The sequence below is a fragment of the Mesoplodon bidens genome (genome assembly GCF_964165515.1).
Source record: "Mesoplodon bidens genome assembly, chromosome: 3".
Lineage (NCBI taxonomy): Eukaryota > Metazoa > Chordata > Mammalia > Artiodactyla > Ziphiidae > Mesoplodon > Mesoplodon bidens.
The window spans coordinates 33,772,952-33,797,363 of NC_138178.1; the positions used below are offsets into that span (position 1 = coordinate 33,772,952).

Consider the following 24,412-nt stretch of genomic DNA (forward strand, 5'->3'; position numbering starts at 1 on the left):
GGGCTGGTTTCAGACGAGGCTGGATGCAGGGGCTTAGGCGATACCACCAGGACTCGGCTCTCTCCCTGCTTCTCCCCACTGCCAGCTTCATCCTCAGACAGCCCTCCCCTGGGGAGGGGGCGTCAAGAGGGCGGCAGCGGCTCCAGCCTCACTTCCCTGGGTTCAGATTGTATGAGAAACACAGAACGCCTCTTCCTGAGGTGGCTTAAGCAAACTCACCCTGGGATTAATTCCTCCCTGGAGTGGGGGGCCTGCAGGGCAAACATCCCCCTACAGCACAGAACAGAAAACGAAGAGGGTGTGGATGACCGTGGGGAGATCTGAACAGTTACCAAAAGAAGGGGAAATAGAGGCTGTAAGGCCAAAACAAATACATATCACTATAAACAAGTGTACCTTTCTTTTTTTTTTTTTTGAAAACAAATTAACAGTAGCTTCCACTGGGACAAGGCAGCGGCAGCAGGGGAGGCCAAGGCTTTTTGCTTTGTACCATTCTTTAACGATGACGTCCTCTAACCGTGTGCGTGCTGTTTTTAATTTGTTAAAATCACAGTGGAAGCCTTTCTGAACAAATAATTTTAGTTCTTAAAAATGACACCTGTGTATAAATTCTGTAACTCTTAGAGTAGGCTCTGACATATGACAGCAACGTCAGACAGTAACAGGTAGCACATCATATTAGTACCATACAAAAACACAACAAATTTAGGCACTTTATCAAAGAAAAATGTTTAGAAGTGAATGAGGTTATTGAGTCTTCTGCTACACTCTGCAAAGAACTCTGCTGATGCCCGATTTACACCCTTGAAAATCATCACATTAAATGGAACACACAACTCTCAACACTGGCATTACTCTTTCCTAAATAAAGTTCTATTCTGACAGAACCCCTGGACTTACAGAGCACATAAAACCTGACAGATACCACGAGTTTTCTATAACTGACGAGAGGGATTCAAGTCCAAGAAACTCAAAGTGAATACTTAGGATTTACAAGTTGCATTATTTTCTGTTCTCTGCATTTTCTGCACAGATTCGGGATTTACGCATCCTGGTGTCCTGATTGTATATTCAGATACGTGCAGTGCTCCTGTGGAGCGTTTCTAATCTCACAGTAATGAAGTGACGTCTGTGGCATGGAAAGCCCGATTCAATTAAGTCAGGAGTCTTAAGTTTGTCCGATGAGAACCTGGTATCCTTTCAGTTAACAGAAATAAAAAGCATGGATACAGCAGGCTGCCGGATGAGAGCAGGTGCAGCGAAGGGAGCGGTGCCACAGTCCGGCCAGAGGAAAAAAAAATGGGAAAAAGCAACACCGCCAGGTTTCCATTTAGAGTGATTTTATAGTCAACGTGAATTTGTCAGTGTCCCATGTTAATTACAAAACCTCTGTCTTCTGACTTGAAGCCTTTTAAACGGTAACTCTTACACTGACCAGAAACTGGTCATGTGGCAGACCTTTGCCAGCAGAGAACTCACGGCTGTGTGGTTTCCCATGCCCGCCCCCGGCCCACGCGCCCTGGCTGAGCTCCCCGCACTCCTCTGCAGAGCCCGCAGCTGCCCCGCTACAGCTCTTCCCTTTGACTCCCAGCTCGATTGCCTTCCTTCGAAGCCCGAGGTTTCGGCTCTCCCCCCTCCTTCTTTTTGCCTTTCTCTTGCTTGGTTTTATTTTTCTCTTTGCTTCCTCTTCCTTTGCCAGGGTACACCTGTCCCTCCAGAGTTAGATCGGCACACCTGTCTTGACTGACCAAGAAGTCCTTGATCTCCCAGGCGTAGCTGCCGTCACGCAGCATGAAGATGGCACGGTCTGACCCCACGATGAACCTTGACAGAGAGACGGGACCACAGTCAGCTCACCGCTAGTACAGGGCTAATGGGTCAGAGAGGCCCTGGGGCACTTAATCGAGAAATCTTTTTTCAAATTCTACATGAATACAGAACCAAACATTCTATCTTCGAAGGTCTGACAGTCACTGTTTGAAAATACTAGCCGGCTGAACTATTTAACACCTCGGCTCAGATCAAAACAAAGGAGAACCTGGGTTGGGGGCGGGGGGTGATGTAGAAGTGGCTGCTCGTGTGAAGGGCGGGATTAGGAAGAAGGCTTTGGGAGGCCGCAGACGGGGCTCAGGGCCTCTGCCGGGGCAGCAACGCGGAGGCTGCCATTTGGGTCCGTTTTACATTCTGAAGGGCCCAGCTAAGTTTTCATTTGACAGAAGGCCTCTGCTGATAAAGGCTGAAAAACACCTTAGATCAGGTCATTAGAGGTCCACGAAGGGCTCAGGAGGATGCTCGGCTACTGGACAGAAATCCTAACCCTGGAAGTTAAAGCAAGCATCCAAGTACGTCCACACTCACCAGGCCCCAAGGAGCAGAGAGGCACAGAATGGAGCCTGTGTGGATGGACGGACCACTAGTGTGGCCAGTGGGCACAATCCTTCAGTTCCCGAGGGGCTACACCTATGACACCACCCTTCCGTTTGTAACGCCCCACCACTTCAGAGATCGGTGAGAGCTCTGGACCAGTAACCACCACAGCACTGATTTGTTCCCCTACGTGTCTACTTAAGCTAACAAAAGCAATCTGCCATCCTAGACACTCTGAGTACTCCTTCCTTCCTTTTCATTCCTTTTACATTTCCCGAACTAAGATATTTGAAGACCCTAAATTTCAGAACTGTTTTTGGGGAAGAAAAAGGAAATTCCTTAAAATTGCATCTTAGGAGTATATTGACCTCTGACAACTGGGCTCCTCCACTTTAAAGTAACAGTCTGCTCCAAGCTTATGTGTAAACATAGCTACACAGAAAAGCATTCTCTGACGACCAGAGACTTCTAAAGGAAGAGGCACACACTACTGTCAAACAGTAACTAATTTGCCCCCCCACAGAGGCTAAGCTATACAGCTTCTTACTCAGATAAAAGAAAAGTTAAAGACACAAAGATAAATAGCTTTAGGATCAAATGAGATATTAAAACAAACAAATAAATAAATTTACTGGCTTTGACCAAAACTGAATGCTCTTGGGCTTCCCTGGTGGCGCAGTGGTTGAGAGTCCGCCTGCCGATGCAGGGGACGTGGGTTCGTGCCCCGGTCCGGGGGGATCCCGCATGCCGCGGAGCGGCTGGGCCTGTGAGCCATGGCCGAGCCTGTGCTCCGCAACGGGAGAGGCCACAGCAGTGAGAGGCCCACGTGCCGCAAAAAAAAAAAAAAAAAAAGAATGCTCTTCTTCAAAGACCAAAAAAAAGGTAAATAAATAAATGTAAAAGAAGACAGCCTAGATAGGAAAGGTCCAGAGCCCTTATAAGTACTGCCAGGAAGGATATGCCATTACACAGACACAGAAAAAGCCCCAGCACAGCCCCCATTTTCTCGGCAAGGTTGTTGCTGCTTTACCTCTGGACGTCATAGTTGGCGTTGAAAAGACTGCCCTGCCAGAGGCTCGTGATTTCCTCCGTCTCCTTCTCCGTGGGGCTTCCTGATACAGTGACAAACATCATGAGAGTCTTGCCCTTCTTTGTCATCTTCAATATGCTCTCAGGCTTGCCCGGGTCTATCTGTGAGAAGTCTATAGGTGCAGAGGGTCTTTTGTGCTCTGGGAGATCTCCTTCTTCTATGTCGTCATCTTTCTATACGGATGGGGGAAAAAAAGCATCAGACAAAGTGTGCAGTTCAACTGGCAAAGGCAAGAACATCTGCATATGATGTCAGGTGCAGGTTTATGATCTAAATTATAACAGAAAGAATTAAACCCAGGGGATTCCCTCCTCCACTTTACTTTCAAGCAAAGTCTAAATTTCAGGCAGCACTCATCACTCCAGGTCACCAGTCACAGAGAACCCCACGTGATGGGTTTCTAAAGCTTTTTCACCCTCAAAGAATCTACCCAATATGGTAGATTATAAGAACGGCCACATTCGGGTTTGGTCATACAATTAAATACTACACAGCAATGAAGAAAAACAAATACTGATACATGCAACCAATCTCAAAAATACTATATTGAGTGACAGAGCCGGGCACAAGAATCAGACACGTTATACAATTCATTTATTTGAAATTCAAGAACAGGTAAAATTAATCCAGGACGACAGAAGTGAGAACAGTGGCTGCCTCTGGGGGAGAGGGTTACAAGGTGGGACTGACTGAGAAGGGACACAAGGGTACTTTCTGGGGTGATGGGAATGCTCTGTATTTTCACAGGGGTGTGGATAACTTAACAGATGTATCCATTTGTCAAAACTCATGAATTTTCACTGAATACTGAAAATCTGCATTTCATGTACATCAATTTCATCTAAAAAATAAGAACCATAAACAAATATTCAATTCTAGGTAGGTTTGGTTGTTGCAGTGGTGTAAGCTAGCAATTCTGAACTACAGTCTGTGAATTCTAGGCTTGAGCAAAGGAGTAACTGTATTGAGGCTAGTGAGAACCAGCTTCTACCCTTTGGGGAAGGGAGCTACAAATACAGAAGGGGGAAGAATGCACCGGAGGTACTGGGCTGGCACTGGAGGCAGCAGACAGAACTTATGGTTTTAGATAGACAGATAGATAATAATATTTAAAAGAACCAGGGTTCCGCCGAGAAAAGGCTAATTCCAGCAAAGAAAACAGAAGATGAGTCTGGAATATCTTCTTGTATCGGAAAGTGAGAAAGTGCTCGGAGAATTATGGGATGTGTCAGAATGACACAGAAGCCAACATGAAACAGAGCTCATGGGCCTAATCTGGAATAATTTGAAAATCAAAATAATGACAGAATGATTTATAACTCCCAAGTAAAGTAAGAACCACTGAATCCAGACCCATATAAACAAGTGAGTTAATTGCTAATGGTAGGATGCCAACCAATAAATAGAAGATAAATGAATTAAAACCACGTAAAAGAACCTGTGTTCGTTGGAGAAAAGGCTACTCCCAGCAGCGAAAAGAAATGCAGGGACTTCCCTGGTGGTGCAGTGGTTAAGAACCTGACTGCCAATGCAGGTTAAGACACGGGTTCGAGCCCTGGTCCGGGAAGATCCCACATGCCGCGGAGCAACTAAGCCCGTGCGCCACAACTACTGAGCCTGTGATCTAGAGCCCGCGAGCCACAACTACTGAAGCCCGTGTGCCGCAACAAGAGAAGCCACCACAATGAGAAGCCCGTGCACCACAACGAAGAGTAGCCCCCGCTCGCCACAACTAGACAACTAGAGAAAGCCCGCGCACAGCAACAAACACCCAACGCAGCCAAAAAAAAAAAAGGAAGTGCAGTACTGGTTGATGTTATCACACGGATGATCCTTGATAACATTAAGGTAAGTGAAAGAAGCCATACACAAAAGACTACATACACATTGTATGATTCTACTTATATGGAATGTCCAGAGCAGACAAATCTATGGAGACAGAAAGTAGATTAGAGGTTGCCTAGGGCTGGCTGGAGGGCTGGGAGGAACTCAGGGAGGGGTGACTGAGACTACGGAGTTTCTTTCTGGGGTGATGCAAATGTTCTAAAATTGACTGTGGTGATGGCTGCACAACTCTTTGAATATTCTAAAAACCATTGAAATGTACACTTTAAATGTGAACTATATGGCATGTGAATTATAACTCAATAAAGCTGTTATCAAAAAAAAGAAAAAAATCACACAAAAAAACCCAACCTAAAATGAAACAAAAAGCCCCTATATGCTACTTGGGCCTCTTGACAAATCATTGAAGGGCCAAGGCTTAAGACACCAACAATAATGTACTGTAGCAAACATATTTTTAATAAAAGATGAGAATGAAAGAATTCTGAAGCAGTGTTTGAAGGTGATCCATATTTGTATCAGATCTAGGATCTGACTTCAGCTCCACCTAACTAACCTGTGTGGCCCTGGACAAGACTCCATGATCCTCAAGGCCCGTTTCCTCGTCAGTAAGAGGAAAAGCAGAACTAGGTGATCTCCAAGGCCCTAGCAGCACAGGGCCAGCCTTTTCCTCAGCTCTGCCACCCTCTCAGCTGACCCACTTCTTCTTCATTTTGCTCTGAAAGAGCTGCTGGTGACCTGCAGGCGGGAGCATGGGCTGCACTGTCACAGGGACCTGGGTAGGCTCCAGGTCCCACCCCTATAGCTGTGTGGCCTTGGAGAAGTGGAAAATCACTTTCCTCACCTATAATGGGGGTGGAGGGTAATGATGGCATCTCCCTCCTAAGCTTGTTTGGGGGATTTAATGACACAAGGGCAAGTAGTAAATACTTAATACATGTTGCCTAGTACCACCTGGCCCTCTGTAACCTGGCCTCCAGCCGACTATGGCAATCACCCTCTCAAAGTACACAGGAGCTCCCGGTGGCCAAATTCACAGGCTGTTTCTGACTGTATTCTCTTCTATTTCTACATAACAACTGTTACGGTTGCCTTAAAATACTTCGAGACGTCTAGTTGGTTCAATTACCTAGAACATTTTTATTTTTCAAGCTGATCCTACTAATGGTCATGATATTAACTCAGTAGGTCACAAGCACTATTTTTTTCATGAAAATATAATTAAATAATCATTAGTCTAGTGCATACAGCAAAGGTAAGGATCGTTTCAAGAACCTTTAATTTCCATTTTATATGTTTGAGGGTGAGTTTTAGTTAAAAAAGGAAAAGAAAACCTGTACACTAGATGCAAGCAATTGTCTAGGTCTATTCTTAGTTCCACCGCTTCCCTGAGTAAGCTTACCTGTTCTATCACTCTCTAAACTGAAAGCAATCAAACGCTTACCCCCAAGCAGGGTTTGGGGGGACGACCAAGCAGCCCTCCCCACACCCTACCCAGGCTTGCCGCCAGGCCAGTCTTGTATTTCTGACGGGCTTCACCACTTCTCCACTGCTGTTTGCCAAATTTAATAGCTACAGAGCTGAACTCCCTTTTCCTGTAAACCCTTTTCTTCTTCCCAGGGTCCTTGATAATAATACCAGCTACCATCGACTGTGTAGCTACTGTGTCTCGGGCATTTGTTATTTCCCACCTCAGAACAATTCTGCAAGATCCCCATTGAATAGAAAAGTGGATGAGGCTCAGAGAAGGTAAGTAACTTACTCGAGGCCACAGGCTTGAAGGGGTTGATGCTGAAGTACAAACTCACAGTCTGGCTCTGGATCCCTCCCCACCTGCCCCACCGCAGCACCTGGTTACAGTAATATAAGAAGGAATCACCTTCGGTTTTCCTATACCAACCAGGACTCAGCAGCAGTTGCAACACGGTGGAAGTGGAAGGAGTTCTCCCCTTCCTGCCCCACTCCACACCTGAGGCAGGCTTCTCACTGTGGGGATGATGTTCACACTAGCAGAGGAGTGGGGGAAGAATTCAGGGATTGCCACCAGGGGAGGAAGCACTGCTTCCTTCATAAAAGCAACCAGAGGGCTTCCCTGGTGGCGTGGTGGTTGAGAGTCCACCTGCCAATGCAGGGGACACGGGTTCGTGCCCTGGTCCGGGAAGATCCCACATGCTGCGGAGCGGCTGGGCCCGTGAGCCACGGCCGCTGAGCCTGCGCATCCGGAGCCTGCGCTCCGCAACGGGAGAAGCCACAACAGTGAGAGGCCCGCGGCGTAAGGGCAAAAAAAAAAAAAAAAAAAAAAAGCAACCAGAGATGGATCTGCTGTCCCACAGGAAAAACAATCACCGCTACTGGGGAAGGGCGCTCACGCTTGCAGAGTGTCTGCAAACATTAGCTCACTTCATCTGCAAGGAACCCTGTGAAGTGGGATGTTATCTGGCTTTACGGATAAGGAAAATGAGGATCACACAGTTACCAAGGGTTAAGGCTGAGTTCAAAACCTCTGTCCTTTCACTAATTATCCTTGTCACCTTCCTGGTTATGCAGTCAATCAACTGCCAAGTCGTGTTAAGAGCATAAAATCTCTCACATTTCTTTCTCCCTTCTAATCCATTACTGCAGCTTCTAGCTTAACCCAGGTCCTCCTCATCCCCCTTCGTTTGCACTCTGTTCACCAATCTGTATGGCAGTGTAGTAAAATGGTTAAAAGAACAAGCTTTAAAGTCAAGTGACCGAATCTGAAATTAAGCTAATTTGCTGTGTGCCTTTGGGCAAGTTACTTAACCTCTCTGTGCCTCAATATCATCATCTAGAAAAGAGAGATAAGTACCTCCCTCCACAAACAGGTAAGAGGATTAAATGAGATAAGAGTGTTTAGCCTTGTTAGCTAATGAACACTCAATAAACATTAGGCTGACTCTGCCTTCAGAGTTTCTCCCTGCCCATCCATCTTAAACTTTGCTGCCCAATTAATTTTCCTGAATTTTAGCCCTAATCATGATATTCCACTATTCAAAAACGTTCGGACAGCCAAAACAACCACTCTAGGGCATACTCTGAAGCTTTTTAAAAATATTACAAGGACTATGCAGTAACCTGGGGAAATGCTTAATATATAGCAAAAGAAAAAAAGAACAGCAGAAAATTCTATTGATGCTATGCTTTCAGCTGTAAAAACTATGTCTGAATACAGAAGGGGAACCAAAAGACTACACACATGTTTTGGGATGAAGTTATGGATGATTAAACATGCCAGTATTATAACATTTGGGTAACACAACTGTTCAAACTCATCAGGGACTACATTTTTCCTTCTAAATAAAGTCCAAACCCCACAGGATTCAAGGCCTAGCAGGGCCTGGTTCTCACTAACCTTTCCATTCCTACCTCTCACTATGTGGCTTCAGAAAGTCTGTTCCAGCCAACCTAGCCAATTTATTATATCAGCGTAGCTAATAGTTAGAGCTGCATTATTCTAGGTTCTTTCCAAGTTTTCTCAGTTAATCCTCACAACAACTCTGAGGTGGGTACTAACACCTCTATTTTGCAGGTGAGGAAACTAAAGTCCAGAGAGGCTCTTTACCAGTCCAAATTTCCAAGCTGAAGTGGTATGAACCCAGGCAGTCCAACTCCACAGCCTGGGCTATTAATATTTACAGCATTGGGCTTCCCTGGTGGCGCAGTGGTTGAGAGTCCGCCTGCCGATGCAGGGGACACGGGTTCGTGCCCCGGTCCGGGAAGATCCCACATGCCGCGGAGCGGCTGGGCCCGTGAGCCATGGCCGCTGAGCCTGCGCGTCCGGAGCCTGTGCTCCGCAACGGGAGAGGTCACAACAGTGAGAGGCCCGCATACCGAAAAAAAAAAAATATATATATATATTTACAGCATTCTGCCCAGTCCCCTCACGTCCCATCCACCTCAGCTCATGCTGCTCGGTTAGTAATGCCATTCTCCCACACTCCCTGGTCTACCTAAAACACCATTTCCTTCCTGAAACCCTTTGAGATTCCCACAGCACTTTCTTTTTATAGCACTCAGCCATTTCTACTGTGTACTGCAGTTATTTTTACTGTTAACTGCTATTCCTGATGGTTGGGTCCCTTGTACACCTCTGCAGCACCATTTTTTGTCTTGCTCAGGGTCTGAGTGTTTCCAGGCTAGGGTTTCTGCATGAGATGCGATTCTCACTTTGGTGGATCAAAAACTGCATTTGCCAGAGTCCAAAAAGAGACTGGGAGACTGCAAGGGAGATGGAAAGTGGGGAAGGAACTGCTGCACCAAGTTCCTTTTTCCTTAGTGGTTGGCAAACACCCAGATCGACCCTGAGCTTTCCTTCAGCTTCAGGTCAACATGAAAACTGCTTTCTTCCAGTCAAATGCATCAGATGGTACTTTAAACTCATGTCTGAAAGCCTCTATCCAATACAAACACACACAGATAACCACAAAATAACAAAACATCAGTGTTGAAAGAAATCATCCAGTAAAATTTCATTCTGCACATAAGGAACCAGAGGTCTAGAGTGGAGACCTACTTGCCCAAGGTTACACAGCGAGCAGAACCCAAGCTTCTGACTCTAGTTCGCCAGGTGTGCAAATGAACCAGGACAAGACACCCACCTCTGGATGAGGAAGAGGCAGCAACGTGGTTTTGGTCAACCTTACCTAAAAAGGTTATTACCCACTCCCTGTAATTACACACTCCAGTGCGTTCAAGTAACAAATCAGAAAACTGATTCTCACAAAAACAAATCATTGCTCCCTTAAGAGAAAAATGTGAGCTCCGTGAGAGAGCGCCACTAGCCTCTGCTACCGCCTCCCAACCCCCTCCCCCCTCAAATTAAAGCCACTCACAAAATTACAAAAACTCTCAGCAGGGACATATAACCAAAATGGGCACTCTGAATTCCTACTAATTTAGAACACGGGAGAACTATGAAAGCTGAAACGGCCCTCTTGAAAGATAATCCTCACCATGCCCCTCTCCCATCCACTCGCCCCATTCTTCAGGAGTGTAATGGAAAAGGTCTCCCTCCCCATTAGAAGGGCGCACTGACCACGGGGAGCAATGCGGCGGCGACCAGGGCACTGAAGGCAAAGTAAGGCTGAATAGGGAGAGGCTGACCCGTGACTGGAGTGGCCCGGGGAAAGGTGGAAGAGGACACTGGGATGAATGTCCTGGGACGGGGGTCAGCAGGGTGATCGGGGGTCAGAGGAGGCACTGAAGATTAGCGGTGGCTGGAGTGGGTCAGTAAGGGCTCATGGCATGCGTAGAGTGGAGGTTAGTGGGTCGGAAGATTCCGAGAGGGAGGTCTAAAGGGTCCCAAGACGGAGGAGGTGAGAGGTCACTGGGAAGGGACCCGGCACAGAGAAGAGCCTGGAGGGTGTGCGCGCGCCGCGGACCTCCCACTGTTCCAAAAGACGAGCCATGTCCGCGTCATTGTAGTCGCGAATATCCTTCTTCTTCTTCTGGATAGGTGGGGTGGCCTCGCCGGGCGTCTCGGCTGGGCCCTCAGCGGCGAAGGCCCTCAGCGGCAGCAGCAGGAGCAGCAGCAGTTCAGAGGCACAGAGAAAGACCACGGTGGCACGGGCCCAGCCGGAGGCCGCCATCTTCGTCGCGCAGCGCCGTGCCGCCGCGGGCCGCCGACCCCGCCCCAGACCACCACTTTCCCGGGCCCGCCCTCTGCCGTCGCTTGCGTGGGACACGCCTCCAGCCCCGCCTCCACAGGCTGGAGGCCCCCGTGGTTCCGCCTCCCTGCCCTCGGTAGCCTACCAGGCCCCGCCCCGGCCCATTTCCTCCAGCCCCCACCTGCTGAAGCCCCGCCTCCTCCGCCATCTTGGCCCCGCCCCGCCCCACGGGTTTCTCCGGCTGGTCCGGCTGAGGCTTTCTCCCGGGGCTGGTTCGGACCCGAGTGCTCGCCTTCATTTTCCGCCAGAGGCCGACGTTTTTCTCTTTAACGCGCAGGCCAGGTCCAAAAATTCCCTCAGGGCCTCTAGGAATCCTCAATCAGCGCCTCACGAGGCCTCAGGTTTTCGCCTGTGAAATGAATTAGAGCTGGAACTTCTAGGAGCTGCCTTTGCTCTAAGAAAGCAGGTTTCACGAGGTCACACGGTTCCTCCCAGTCTCCTGCAATTTCCTTTGAAAACAGCCGGTTGAAAAAGAGTGAGTGGCAGGTAGAGCAACTTTCTCAGAAGATCGTGAAGAGATCGGGCCCAGGGCTTTGCTGCTCAGCAGAGTTCAATTCGTCTCTCGATATTACTGTCATCTCTTGAACTTGACGAAGCTTTTTAAAAAAACCATTACTTCTCATCTGTAAAACAGCTTCAGTATCTCTTCTGATTTTAACCGAATACTGTCGGCTCTGTTTAATCCTTTTCAAGGTTGAATCGTTCTGTTTTTTGATTCTTACTTAAAAAGATTCAGCCCAGAGATGCTTTAAAATTCCACGGATTTTAAATGGCTGATCTGCTGACTTCTTTTAAATTCTTAATTGGATAAATAAGACACGAATCACTTACTGAAACTAAAATATTCGACCATTGTACGAAAACATTCTGCTCTATTCCACACCAGCCACAATTCTGTTTCACACCAAACAGTTATCAGTCTGTCGAATACTGTATACATTTTTCTATACATTTACAAACATCAGAGTGTCTCTAGAAATGGTTTTGTTGCATTTATATGTGTGTTTATGGCAACACACTACAAATCGGCATGCGTATTAGCTCTTTAAGGGTTTTCCACTTACCAGTATGACGTGATGAACTTTCTTTATACAGTAGTATAGCATGTCTTGGTATCAATATGCCAATAGTTTATTTCCTTATTACCCTACTGATGGGCATTTACTACCAATTCTTCTGCTATTACCAAAAGAAAAAAAAAAAAGCCACAGTAAACCTCTTTATTCATGCCTTGTGTTATGGGCTGCATTGTATCCCCCCGAATTTCATGTGTTGAAGTCCTAACTCCTCAGGACCTCAGAATGTGACTGTATTTGGAGACAGGATCTTTAAAGAGGTAATTAAGTTAAAATGATGTTGTTAGGGTGGACCCTGATCCAATATGACTGGTGTCCTTGTAAAAGGAGAGGAAATTTGGACACAGTCATGTATAGAGGGGAGACCACGTGAAGACACAGGGAGAAGATGGCCACTTACAAGCCAAGGAGAGAGGTCTCAGAAGAAACCAACCCTGCTGACACCTTGATCTGGGACTTCTACCCTCCAGAACAGTGAGAAAATAAATTTCTTTTGTTTAAGCCACCTGGTCTGTACTTTGTTATGGCAGCCCTAGCAAGCTAATATATCTTGCTTGGATAGGATTATAGGCTACATATAAGAGAAAACTGAATTTGTAAAAAAAGTGGCTTAAACAAGACAAGAGAGTGTTGTTGTTACTGTTTGATTTTTCTTTCACAGAAACAGTTGGCTACTAAGCATCTAGGGCTGGTATTTTGGCTCTTTGGTCATCTGGCACCTAGTCTGTTTCTCATCCTGTTCCATCATACTGGCCTGTGGCTTCCATCCTCAAGATCACAAGTTCCTAAATAGCTACTGGAGCCCTAGCCATCAAGATGACATTCATCCAGAGGAAGGAGGAAGGAAGGAAAGCCAATAGGAGCACACCTTTTAATGGAGTCAGCTTCTTTTAAGCAGCTTACTTGGATGTTCCACACAGCACTTCTGTTTACATCTCATGGGCTGGAACCCAGCCTTCTCAGGGAGGCTGTCTTCTGGCTGTCTACATTGTCACTCCAAATAAAACTGGGATTCTGTTATTAAGGGAAAAGAGGAAGTGGACGTTGAGCAGGTAACTATTAGTTAACAAAGTCTGCCTCACCTTCAAGCTTAGGACCATTGAAGTTTAAAGCTCTCCCACTGTAGGGTGGCTGATATCGTGCATACATCTATATGTAAACACGCTGTGCCATTTCCTACTGACATTGAGCAGAAACAACTCATAAGAAAAAAAGTTTTTTTCTTTTCTTTTCTTTTCTGAAATCATAGGGGAAATGTCATAAGCTTTCTCCCCAGAGCGCATTGCTCCACCCAGTGGCTCAGTGCCCTGTCCTGGTGCAGTCATGCTAAAAAACATGCACAGCTGTGGCCGATCATGTGCTCTGCTGGGAGGGGTCACCCTGGTCATTTTGCCAGCTGCCAAGTTAAGGTGCAAAAGTGCTGGGATTCCTGGTCCATAGTATCCAGTGATACAGAAAAAAAAAAAAAGGCGTTTAGTGTTTTACAGAAATTGTTGGAGTTCTGTAAAACAAAATTCCAGGGCTCCTTTCATCTAAGGAGGAAATCAATTCAGTTTATTATCCAGTGATGTGCAAACATCTGGATTGATTGCATTTTCACCAATTTGAGGTTTGGAACTTGATTCAGTTCAACCCTGCGGGAGTGTATTTTTACTAAGGGTCTACTGTCAATCAAGAACCACATGGGGGCACTGATGGAAAGATTACTATAAGAAGGTCCCTGCACTAAAGAGCCTGCAAGCTAGCAGGGGAGATAAACAATACACAGTAAGTATAATGCAGATTGCAGGAGGTCAGGACCTGAAGGGATAATACGATGATAATAATATCCTTATTCTAAACAAGAGGAAACCCTGGTTTTGGAACGGCATCATTTGTCTGAGGTCACACAGCTTGTGAAGTGGCAGGCAAGAATCCCAGCCCAGGTCTATTGGATGATGAGGTGTATCTCTCTCCCAGCGTAGCACCATCTCCATCTGGGTTAATCGTCAAGGCACTCAGGAGAGTTAAACTGGAGGCCAGATGGAAGACCCGTTGAAAAGGAGTCTGGAGGCGGGAATGCTCAGATGGGATGAGATAAGAGTGTGAACCTGATCTGAGGCCCTGTAGTAGGGCAGGAGAGGAGGGGACAGAAGTGAAAGAGATTGTGTGGTCATGGCTTAAATGCGGCCACCATTGCCCCGGGGTTGAATACTAACCGTACCTCTAAGTGGTTCAGTGACTGCAGATGGTAAAATCAAGCCCCCATCTACTCTCCATCTTAGGTGGCCTCAGCTGGGCTCCTCCTGGCTTGTGTCACGCCACAGCACACAAGGATGGCTAGCAATATCTGTAATCAAGCAGGGATGATATTCAAACTATTGAAAAACTGGAATGGCACAGTTTCCAGCTATTCAGGACCGAGTCCTACGACCTGAAGGGTACAGCTCGGTTCTGGAGGCTCTGGGGTGCCAAATATTAACACTTTAAAGACTGAATCATGGGGAATCATGGGAAGAGGTTCCTGAGGTTGGGGCTGAGGCGGAGATAGGGGAAGCCATGACCATTTATCATTCTTTACTTTAGTACTTTTTACCTCGGTGCAAGAAGAGTCATCACGTATCTCCTGAGCTTTATATTTACTCACATGTAGCAACTAACTGATTATCTTTCGACTACAATTACAAATTTCCAGGAGAGTATGTGATTGGCCCAGGCTGGGGTGGGTGTCTGTTCCTGGTCACCATCATTACTTGTGAACAGCAGAGCAGGACTCGTATCATTAAATTTAACACTTAAAACTTGTGTTTGCAAGAGGGAATGGGGGGTGGGGTGGGAGGAATTGGGAGACTGGGATTGACACATATTATATTATTGACACTATGTATAAAATAGACAGCTGATGGGAACATACCTATAGCACAGGGAACTCTAGTAATGCACTGTGGTAACCTAAATGGGAGGGAAATCCAAAAGGGAGGGGATATCCGTATGTGTATGGCTGATTCATTTTCTTGTGCAGTGGAGGCTAACACAACATTGTAAAGCAACCATACTCCAAAAACAAACAAACAAGCAAAAAAACTTGTGTTTGCCAAACACCATGAAGAAAAGTTAAAAGGCAAATGGTAAAGTGGGAAGAAAACTCCAACATGGCAGAGACAAAAATAGCTTACAAATCAGTAAGAAAAAGATGAACTCCTTGATTGAAAAATGGGAAAGGAGATGAATAATATTTTTATTTCTCCAAAATAAATGAACCTATTTATACATAAAAAAAGTGCAGAAGTGATATCGCACGAGATATCAAAGAAATGCAAATTCAAATAAGATATAATTTTTTGCCTATCAGTGGGGCCAGAATAAAAATAAAGATACTGTACATCGTTGGCAAGGCTCAGTAAAAAAGCATTCTCATTCACTTATGGGGATGGGGACTTTCTGCATGAAAATTAGGTGAAATGTATCAAAACTCGAAAAAAAATGCGTAATTCCACTGCCAACAATGATACTGAGGAAATAGACAATGAAAATAATAGAAATGGCAATAATACAGAGCACTTACTACGTGGCAGGCACTCTTCTGAATGCTGTACGTGTATTTCTTCATTTACGCATTGTAACAATCCTTATGTAACACTCTCCATAAGAGGAGAAAACAGGAACCACCCTAAATGTTCAACCATAGTAGGCTGTAAAATGCACATTTACAATGCAAAACAATGCAATCATTAAATATGATGTCATAGATGTATATTTGTTGATATTAAAGATGTTTATTTTATATTATTAAATGACAAAATGTTATAACATGGTATTAAAATGATACAGATATGTATATGTTTGTATGGGAAAATAGCTGCAAACATGTACATCGTGGCTGCCTCTGAGCATGGGATTTCAAATCAGTTGTATTTTTTTTTTTTTTTTTTTTTTTTGCGGTAGGTGGGCCTCTCACTGTTGTGGCCTCTCCCCTTGCAGAGCACAGGCTCCGGATGCACAGGCTCAGCAGCCATGGCTCACGGGCCTAGCCGCTCTGCGGCATGTGGGATCTTCCCAGACCGGGGCACGAACCCGTGTCCCCTGCATCGGCAGGCGGACTCTCAACCACTGCGCCACCAGGGAAGCCCAAATCAGTTGTATTTTAAAAGGGGTGGGGGACCCACATAAATGCACCGATGCTCCTATAATACTGATTGATACTGTTCTCTTCACCAACATGTAAGAAAAAAAAGTCTAATTTCAACTGAAATTCTCAGAATAGTACACTTAATTCAAATTGTCTATAATACTGCAGTTGCCTTGAAAATTTAGGGAAGGGATTTGAATTCCTCTCCTAAGAGGAAAAGGTAGGAATTTTATCTGTATTATCTGAAACATCACCTATACGTTGCAGCACAGATATATGCAATTACGTTTAGAGAACTCACAATCTCCGTTTCCAAAGAATTAGCTTCCTGGACCCTCCGAAACAAGCTGGTAAGAGAAATGGGGTGAACACACTTGCTATGCAAAGGCCAAGCATTCAATCTTAGAGCTGTGAGCAGTAGATCATGATCACACACAGGCCGCGCCCCTGCTGTGGGTTCATGAATGTCCATGACTCTCTGTCCATTACTGAGTAAGAGCTGCGGGCAACAGGATTTTGGTTCAATGAAAGGATGCCTTCCTTGCAGAGAACTGCAGATGAATTAATTCATTAATTTATTACTTCCACAGACATTTATTGACAACCACGCAATGCACTGGGTGTGGGGAAGAGATGAACAGATCAAGTCCTGTCCTTAAAGAGATGACAGGGTGGTGGGGAGAGAGTTAAGCTGACAGTTACAAATACACTATGCTCACGGCCACAATGAAGCTGGGCACACAGCACAGTAGGCACAAGGGGACAGAAATGCCTGAGTATGTCTAGGGGTCAGGGAGGCTCCATGTAAAGGATCTGGGGAGCCTAGATCTCAGTACTTATTTTTTCTCCCCTACAGAACTCTGGAAAATGGAAAATACATCCAAAGATCATTAACCAGTAGGGAAATGGGGTAGAGAATTTATCTGTGAAAGCAACCTTCACCTCCATGTAGGGCTCCCTGGTAAACTAGATCGCAGAAAGTTCCAGATCTCCCAGATCTTCGGACCTGAAGGCTCAGGTGTGCCTGCCATGCTATGACTGGCCCTGCACACAGCCCTCTCTCACACACTCAGCTTCAGGTGAACAGAGAGACAGCACAGAGGGAGGGAGGGTGGAAGGTGGGGGGGTGGGAGGGTGGTATCTGGGAGTGATGGATGAGATCCTGCCCAGGTGCTCTTAGTGTATGGAAACAAAATACACAAGAAAGAGGACATGCTGGGTTAGGAGAGTGACCTGTCACACAGTGACCCTGCTCCTTGAATGAACTGTGGTCCAATGTATGTCAGACTGTCATTCATCACCTGTGGGGATGAGTGAATCAGGGAGAAGGAGGGTTAGGGGCAAATTTTTCCAGATATAAATTTCTCTCCTTTAGAAGAGACATTGAAAGGAAGATATTAAGGATGATGCTTGGTCATGTGTAAGAAAGAATGCCTGAGAATGAACTGGCCCACAACACAGAGGGACACTGCTGCAACGGAAAGATACATTAGGGCAGAGAATGCCCCTTACTGACCACCAGGTGGCACTGTAGACCAGACACAGCTTGGTTGTTAGACTGCTAAAATCTGGAGTGCAGTGTGAAAGTTGGGTATCAAAACCCAATAGGGCTAGATACATACAATGCAAAATTATTCAGTCTTAAAAGGGAAAAAAATTCGGACACATGTGACAGTGTCAGTGAACCACGAAGACATTATTCTAAGTGAAATAAGCCAGACAGAAAAGGACAAATATTATATGATTCCACTTATATGTTACTTAGAATAGTCACATTTATAGTGATAGAAAGCAGAATGGTGGCTTCCAGGGGAATGAGGAGTTATTGTTTGGTGGGTACAGAATTTCAGTTTGAGAAGATGAAAGGTTTCTGGAGATGGATGGTGGTGATGATTGCACAACAATGTGAATGCACTTAATACCACGGACCTGTGGCTAGGTTCACAAAAATGGCCAAATGGTAAATTCTATGTTATGAATATTTTACCACACACACACACACACACACACACACAATCAGAGGCTCATACTGTTGTCTTATACCTGCTTAAAGTCCAGGTGGAGGATGCACCTACTGGAATAGGCAAAGAAGGAAGGACAGGATTTTTCCCTAATTTTTCCCTAATCTGGCCTTTGTCATTTCCACCTTTCCTCCCCAAATCCTCAGTCAGCTCACTATTTGCATCTTCATTCATTTATTTATTAAATGCCTACTACATGTTGGCCCTGAGCTGGGCACTGAGAATACATTCTCCAGTGGCCAAGCCATTTTCTGTATAGCTCCCAGCTTCCTCCTGTCTGTCCCATTCACCTTCCACCAGCCAGTCCTTCAGCCCACAACTTTTCACCTTGCTTCTGTCAATTTTCACTTTAATGAAAAATACTTTGCACGGTTCCTTTGGTTCATATCATATTTGAATTTTAAAAGAGGATTAGAAGAAGTACTGGGTGGTGTTTTCTACAGAAAAAGCCCTTACTGCTGTGAGTCTAGGGGTAGATGCTGCCTTCCTCTGTTAATCCAGTTAGATGAAAATATGCTTCAGCAACAAACAACCCTCAAATCTCAGTGGCTTTACAGTGAGTTTACTTTTTGCTCATGTTATATGTTCCACACAGTCAGCAGAGGGTCTGCTCCACTGTCACCTAGGCTTATGGAGGCTCCATCATCTTTCAGCTGCACCACCTAGAACAGTCTCCCGAGCAGCTGCAGCAGGGGAGGAGAGTGGAGAATTACAGATTGGCTTTCCACAGCCTCCGTCCGAGATAACGCACATCACCACCACTTACATTTCATTGCTCAGAACTGATGACATGGTCCTGCCTAATTGCAACTGGACTATCTGGTGAGCACCACTCTCTCGACTCTAGTTTCTTGACTCTGTGCTCTCACTATACCAATAGTGAAGTTGTGATGCCCTGTTTTCCCTGTTGCTCTCTCTGGACTCTACTCTTCAAAGGAGGTACAGCCCTCACATTACTTATTTTCTAACAGGGCCTGGCACATGGTAGGTGCCCAGTGTTTGTAGAGTGGATGAAAGATGGCAGAAAGTAAAGGTGACCTAGAGGAAGGTGGAGTCAGTATCTGGAAGGATTAGTTTAGGAAGGGATGCCATATCTGAAAAATGAAGCAGGGAGGGTCAAGAAACTAATCCTATCCGATTTTTAAAACTAAACCAAATGTCACTGAACATAGCGAGACATTTTATGTGTCACACGGCTCATTGTTGGGGTACAAGATTTCCAGCAACACCAACCAAAGAAAGTGCCTATGTAGAAGAAAAGGAAAATAGGACTTCAGGGGCACCAAGTGGCTTTGGAAAAAAAATCCCCTGATCTCAGAGCAGTTTCATGAATAAACTAGGCATGGAGGGAAGGGTCTGACTTTCTCATACGTTTTCAGAGCTAAGTCGGACTAGGATGCTATTCCTGGGTTACCATGGAAAGACCTTGACTTATCCAACTGTTTTTCTCTGGTAGAAAAATAAAAGGGATTAATCCTACAGGAATTGCTACTAGTTTAGAAAATCAGCAGTTTTATTGGCCTTGGTTTGCAAAATAAGTGGGTTCATTTAGATTTTAAAAGATATATAAGGACCCTTTAAGTTACTGATATAAGCAGGGTGACTATCCATTTAGGTTTGGATCTGTTGTTACCGGTTAATTTATTAGTAACATGTCTCACAGTCACTCTCAAAACTGTTTCGGGTTGGAGAATAAATTGCAAGGTCATCCTAGTTACAAGTGACATTTGCAACTGGTTGAAAAAAGGTGACACCAGGTCTGAGCAAGGAGCAGAACAAACCTTTCCGTTGGCTGAACACACCCAGCTTGTGCTGGGCTGGGCACCTAGACGTGTTTCAGGACTAAGAGGTGGGGGGACCCCTGGGTGGGGGCAATGGGGGAAGCCTAGATGCTTCAACCACTTCCTGAAGAGTAAGGACTGGGTAAAATGAAAATGAGGTTGGCGGTTGGCTCCCTGCTCATGCATTTGCTCTCTTCTTGACCTTAGGAAGGCACGTAAGGCACCTGAGCATCACTTTCCTTATCTGTAAAATGGGAATAATAATGTTTACCTTCAAAGGCTGTTTCTCTTATTTCACTGTGGCCACTATTATTCCATTATACAGCTGGAGACACAGAAGTTATGAGAGGGCAAACTGTGCCGGTGAAGGCTCATAAAGTCTAAGAGCTACATTTATGAGCCAAGTACTCAGGCGGTCAGTCCACAGTATCTGAGTTCGAAAGGAGAAAACGAATACTTGGAGAGATAACTTGCATAAGGTCACACAACTCATAAATGGCTGGGGGAAGACTGACCCCAGGAAGTCTGGTTCAAAGTTCGCGCTCTAACTATACAAGGGCTATTTAGTTAAAGGGCGGAAGCGGGAAGCGTCTAGCCCGGCTCTGCGGGCTCCATCTCCAGGGCTCTTTCCTCATCCCGCACAGCCCCTCCAGAATCCCACCGTGGAAGAGGATCAAACACGACAAAGGGCGGGGGAGAGCTTGGCAAACCGGTCGACGTCCCGCAAAAAGCGATGACCGGACCCCAGCAAACCTCTAGGGGATGGTATCGAGTGTCCTCCTCCCTTCGGTCCAGAACACAGGCCACCTTTTAGACTTGCTCCCTGGGCGGGGAGGAGGCGTGGAGCCCCCCGGATGGGCTGAGAGTTTACGTATGGCCAACTGGCGGCTGCGGCCCGGTCTCCCAAGGGTGTGCGCCGAGCCCCCAGCCCGGGCGGGCCTGCCTCCGGTCCGCTCCCCCCGCCTCTCCGCCGGGGACCACCGGCCGGGCGCCGCCGGCGTCCGCGTTGGGCTGGGGCGTCCCCCCGCTGCCACCCAGCTTCCCGGGGGAGGAGCAGCGCATCGCGCAAGCATCCGGGAGCGGCGGAGGGGGCGGGAGGAAGGGCGAGAGGAGGAAGCGGGATTTAAACGAAAGGCGGTGACGCCACACAAAAGATTTCTATAGGCTCCAGGGAGGTTACGGCCGAGGCGGCGGCGGCGACGGTGGCGAGCTGGGGGGCGAGGCGCGGCCGGGAAGAGGAAAAGCCTCCAGCAGCCCCGGCGGGCGAGCGGGCGGTGGCGCACCCACGGCCGCGCTCAGAGGTGAAGCCGCGCGGGGAGAGGAAGCGGGTGTTTTCCCCTCTGCTTTTCGGCCCCCGCCCTTCCTTTCAGTTTCTCCCGGCTCGCTCGGAAGTTGGAGGTTGACAAAAATGGCAGGAGCCGGGGCCCGGGCGAGTTGCCGCAGCGCCGCGGGGACCTTCTGAGTTGGCCGGGCCGCCGGGGAGACGCGCGCGGCGACGTCCGATGCGCAGGGCCCGGGGTCTCGGGAGAGCTCAGCCGCTGCGGGCCCAAGGCGAGGCGGAGGCGACGGGGATGGACTCGCGCCGACAGCCGGCGGCGGGTCGCGGGGCGCGCGGTCCGGGAGGGCGTGCCGCCTCGGCGCCGGGCCGCGCTCTGTGAACCGGCGAGGCGGGAAGGGGCCGCCGCGGCTCCCGGCACGCCCGGGCGCGGCGGGCGGGCGAGAGCGTGAGCGGGGCGGCCGTTGAGCGCAATCAGTGCAGGCTCCCGCCCGACTCTGACTCGGCCGCGCCAGCATCGGCCACACCCTCGGCCCTGCCGCCGCCGCCGGCGCCGCTTCCCGAGAGCGGGAGGCAGGAGATGCCCAGGGGGTGGCCGCGCGTCCCAGAGGGCCAGCCCCGGCCGCCGTCGCGGGGAAGTGCCGCCTGGCGGTGTCTGGGCTCCTGAAGTCCACGTGCGCCGCCGAGCCCGAGGTGGCTGACAGCAGAGCCCGCCTGAGACGCCGCCCGCGCTCCTCCCCGAGGAAAGGATTTTGATTTCAAAGGAAGGAAGGAAGGACAACTCCCAGCTTCTCTCTCCCGCCCCCTCCCCCCCTTCCCCCCGCTCGGGCAGTCGGACCGGGCCATGCCCAGGAAGGCGGCGGCGGCGGCGGCAGCCCAGCAGAAGGGACTTTCCTGGCAGTCCGGCGACGAGGAGCGCGGTCTGTGAGTTTGCTCTGCTCCGGTTCATGGTTCCTGCAAGCCCTCCAAGAGGCCGAACGCTGCGCCCCCTCCCCGCGCCCCGAAGAGCCTCCTGCGTTCTCTGGCCCCCGGGCCCGCTCCGCGCCGCCCGGGCTCCGGCCGCCGCAGCCCAGTGCCCTCTGCCCGCGGCGGTGGATGGCATGATGGTGCGGGGAAGGCACCGCGGCCTTGGCCAGCTGAGTCGCGACGGCCGCGGGGGCGGCGGCATCGGCAGCGGCGGTGGTAGCGGGCTCCCCAGCGGCATGCCAGTGCCCCCCGGGCGCGATGGCTAGCGGCAGCGCTGGGAAGCCCACTGGCGAGGCGGCTTCTCCGGCTCCAGCGAGCGCCGTCGGCGGGGCTTGCTCGCAGCCCCGAAAGAGGCTGGTGTCTGTCTGCGACCACTGCAAGGGCAAGATGCAGCTGGTGGCCGACCTGCTGCTGCTGTCGAGCGAGGCGAGGCCCGTGCTCTTCGAGGGCCCCGCCTCCGCTTGTGCCGGCGCCGAGTCCTTCGAGCAGTGCCGGGACACCATCATCGCGCGCACCAAGGGGCTCTCCATCCTCACCCACGACGTGCAGAGCCAGCTCAACATGGGCCGCTTCGGGGAAGCGGGGGACAGCCTGGTGGAGCTGGGCGACCTGGTGGTGTCCTTGACCGAGTGCTCCGCCCACGCGGCCTATCTGGCGGCTGTGGCCACGCCGGGCGCGCAGCCCGCGCAGCCGGGCCTGGTGGACCGCTACCGCGTGACACGCTGCCGCCACGAGGTGGAGCAGGGCTGCGCAGTGCTGCGCGCCACCCCGCTGGCCGACCTGACCCCGCAGCTGCTGCTGGAGGTGTCGCAGGGTCTGTCGCGCAACCTCAAGTTCCTGACGGACGCGTGCGCCCTGGCCAGCGACAAGTCCCGGGACCGCTTTTCGCGCGAGCAGTTCAAGCTGGGCGTCAAGTGCATGAGCACAAGCGCGTCGGCGCTGCTGGCCTGCGTGCGCGAGGTGAAGGCGGCGCCCAGCGAGCTGGCGCGGAGCCGCTGCGCGCTCTTCAGCGGGCCGTTGGTGCAGGCGGTTAGCGCACTGGTGGGCTTCGCCACCGAGCCGCAGTTCCTGGGTCGCGCGGCGGCCGTGAGCGCCGAGGGCAAGGCGGTGCAGACCGCCATCCTCGGCGGCGCCATGAGTGTGGTGTCGGCCTGCGTGCTCCTGACCCAGTGCCTCAGGGATCTGGCGCAGCACCCCGACGGGGGCGCCAAGATGTCGGACCACAGGGAGAGGCTGAGGAACTCGGCCTGCGCCGTGTCTGAAGGCTGCACCCTGCTATCTCAGGCTTTAAGGGAGAGGTCTTCGCCCAGGACTTTACCGCCAGTGAATTCCAATTCTGTGAATTAGCACCCTCCCACCCTCATCCCATTCTTCCACCCCCCCAGGCTAAAGGAAGATACTTATTCTCTGCCCCTCTCCATTTATACCAAAGAAATCAAAAGTGAACTCCCCCACCCCATGTTAAATGCTCAAGAGGAATCTTCCAGAAGGCAGGGCCATGCAGACCATTTACACACGCACTCGCACTCGGAGGGCCCCCGGTGCCCAGCAACCCACACCAGGAGATGGAAGATGTGTCACCTGCTGGTTGCAGTATTACCCCTGCCCCCTACCGCGGCTCCTCTTCCGGAATTCCTCCACTAAATTTTATTATTAATTGGGCAGGAAGGAGGTCATGGGTTCATTTCTTTTTTGGTCTTTTTTTTTCCCCCCCTAATTAAGAGAAAGGTTACCTCAGTTTTCTCTCCGTAGACATGGATGTAGCTACCTTTTTTGTATGTTGTTATTTTTTTAAGCCGTCGTGATGGGTTAGGCGTATACTTGGTGTGGAAAGAGTATGACTTTGCCATGTGTTTGCAAATGGGGGGAAAAGCTACTGTGAGTGTGTGTTTTATTTTTTAATTTACACTATAGAATGATTCCCCCCCCCCAATGTCAAGTTTTTACCTTGCATGTACTGGAGTATTTATTTCATCTATTAATAAAATGTTATGTTTCTCAGATGGCTTTTTGCAAGTATTGTTGATTTTCAATCATTGTAATGTTGCAGGCTGCATATCATCATCTATGGAAAGGCGCCCTGGAAAGTTTGCTTGGGAGCAATGAGGTGGGTTCCCAATCTTCAGCCTTTTCTGCTTTTTCGTCAAGAGTTAACTTCTTTGAGCAGCCTAGAATTCAAGAAGAGAGAACTGTGT

At 48.7% G+C, this 24,412-nt stretch overlaps 2 protein-coding genes across 2 annotated transcripts; one reads left to right on the forward strand and one right to left on the reverse strand.

Moving 5' to 3' along the window:
• Window positions 1–1,323: 1,323 nt before the first annotated feature.
• On the reverse strand, window positions 1,324–10,967 carry MESD (mesoderm development LRP chaperone). The gene is made up of 3 exons (XM_081228994.1): window positions 10,705–10,967; window positions 3,398–3,630; window positions 1,324–1,824 (listed from the first exon to the last, which is right to left on the reverse strand). Exons 1-3 carry the CDS (start codon window positions 10,909–10,911, stop codon window positions 1,566–1,568), a joined length of 699 nt encoding a protein of 232 aa, XP_081085120.1. The 5' UTR covers window positions 10,912–10,967; the 3' UTR covers window positions 1,324–1,565.
• An 11,361-nt stretch (window positions 10,968–22,328) lies between these two features.
• TLNRD1 (talin rod domain containing 1) lies at window positions 22,329–24,220 on the forward strand. Its single transcript, XM_081227326.1, has one exon. The coding sequence runs from the start codon at window positions 22,476–22,478 to the stop codon at window positions 23,562–23,564; it is 1,089 nt and encodes a 362-aa protein (XP_081083452.1). The 5' UTR covers window positions 22,329–22,475; the 3' UTR covers window positions 23,565–24,220.
• The last annotated feature ends 192 nt before the right edge of the window (window positions 24,221–24,412 follow it).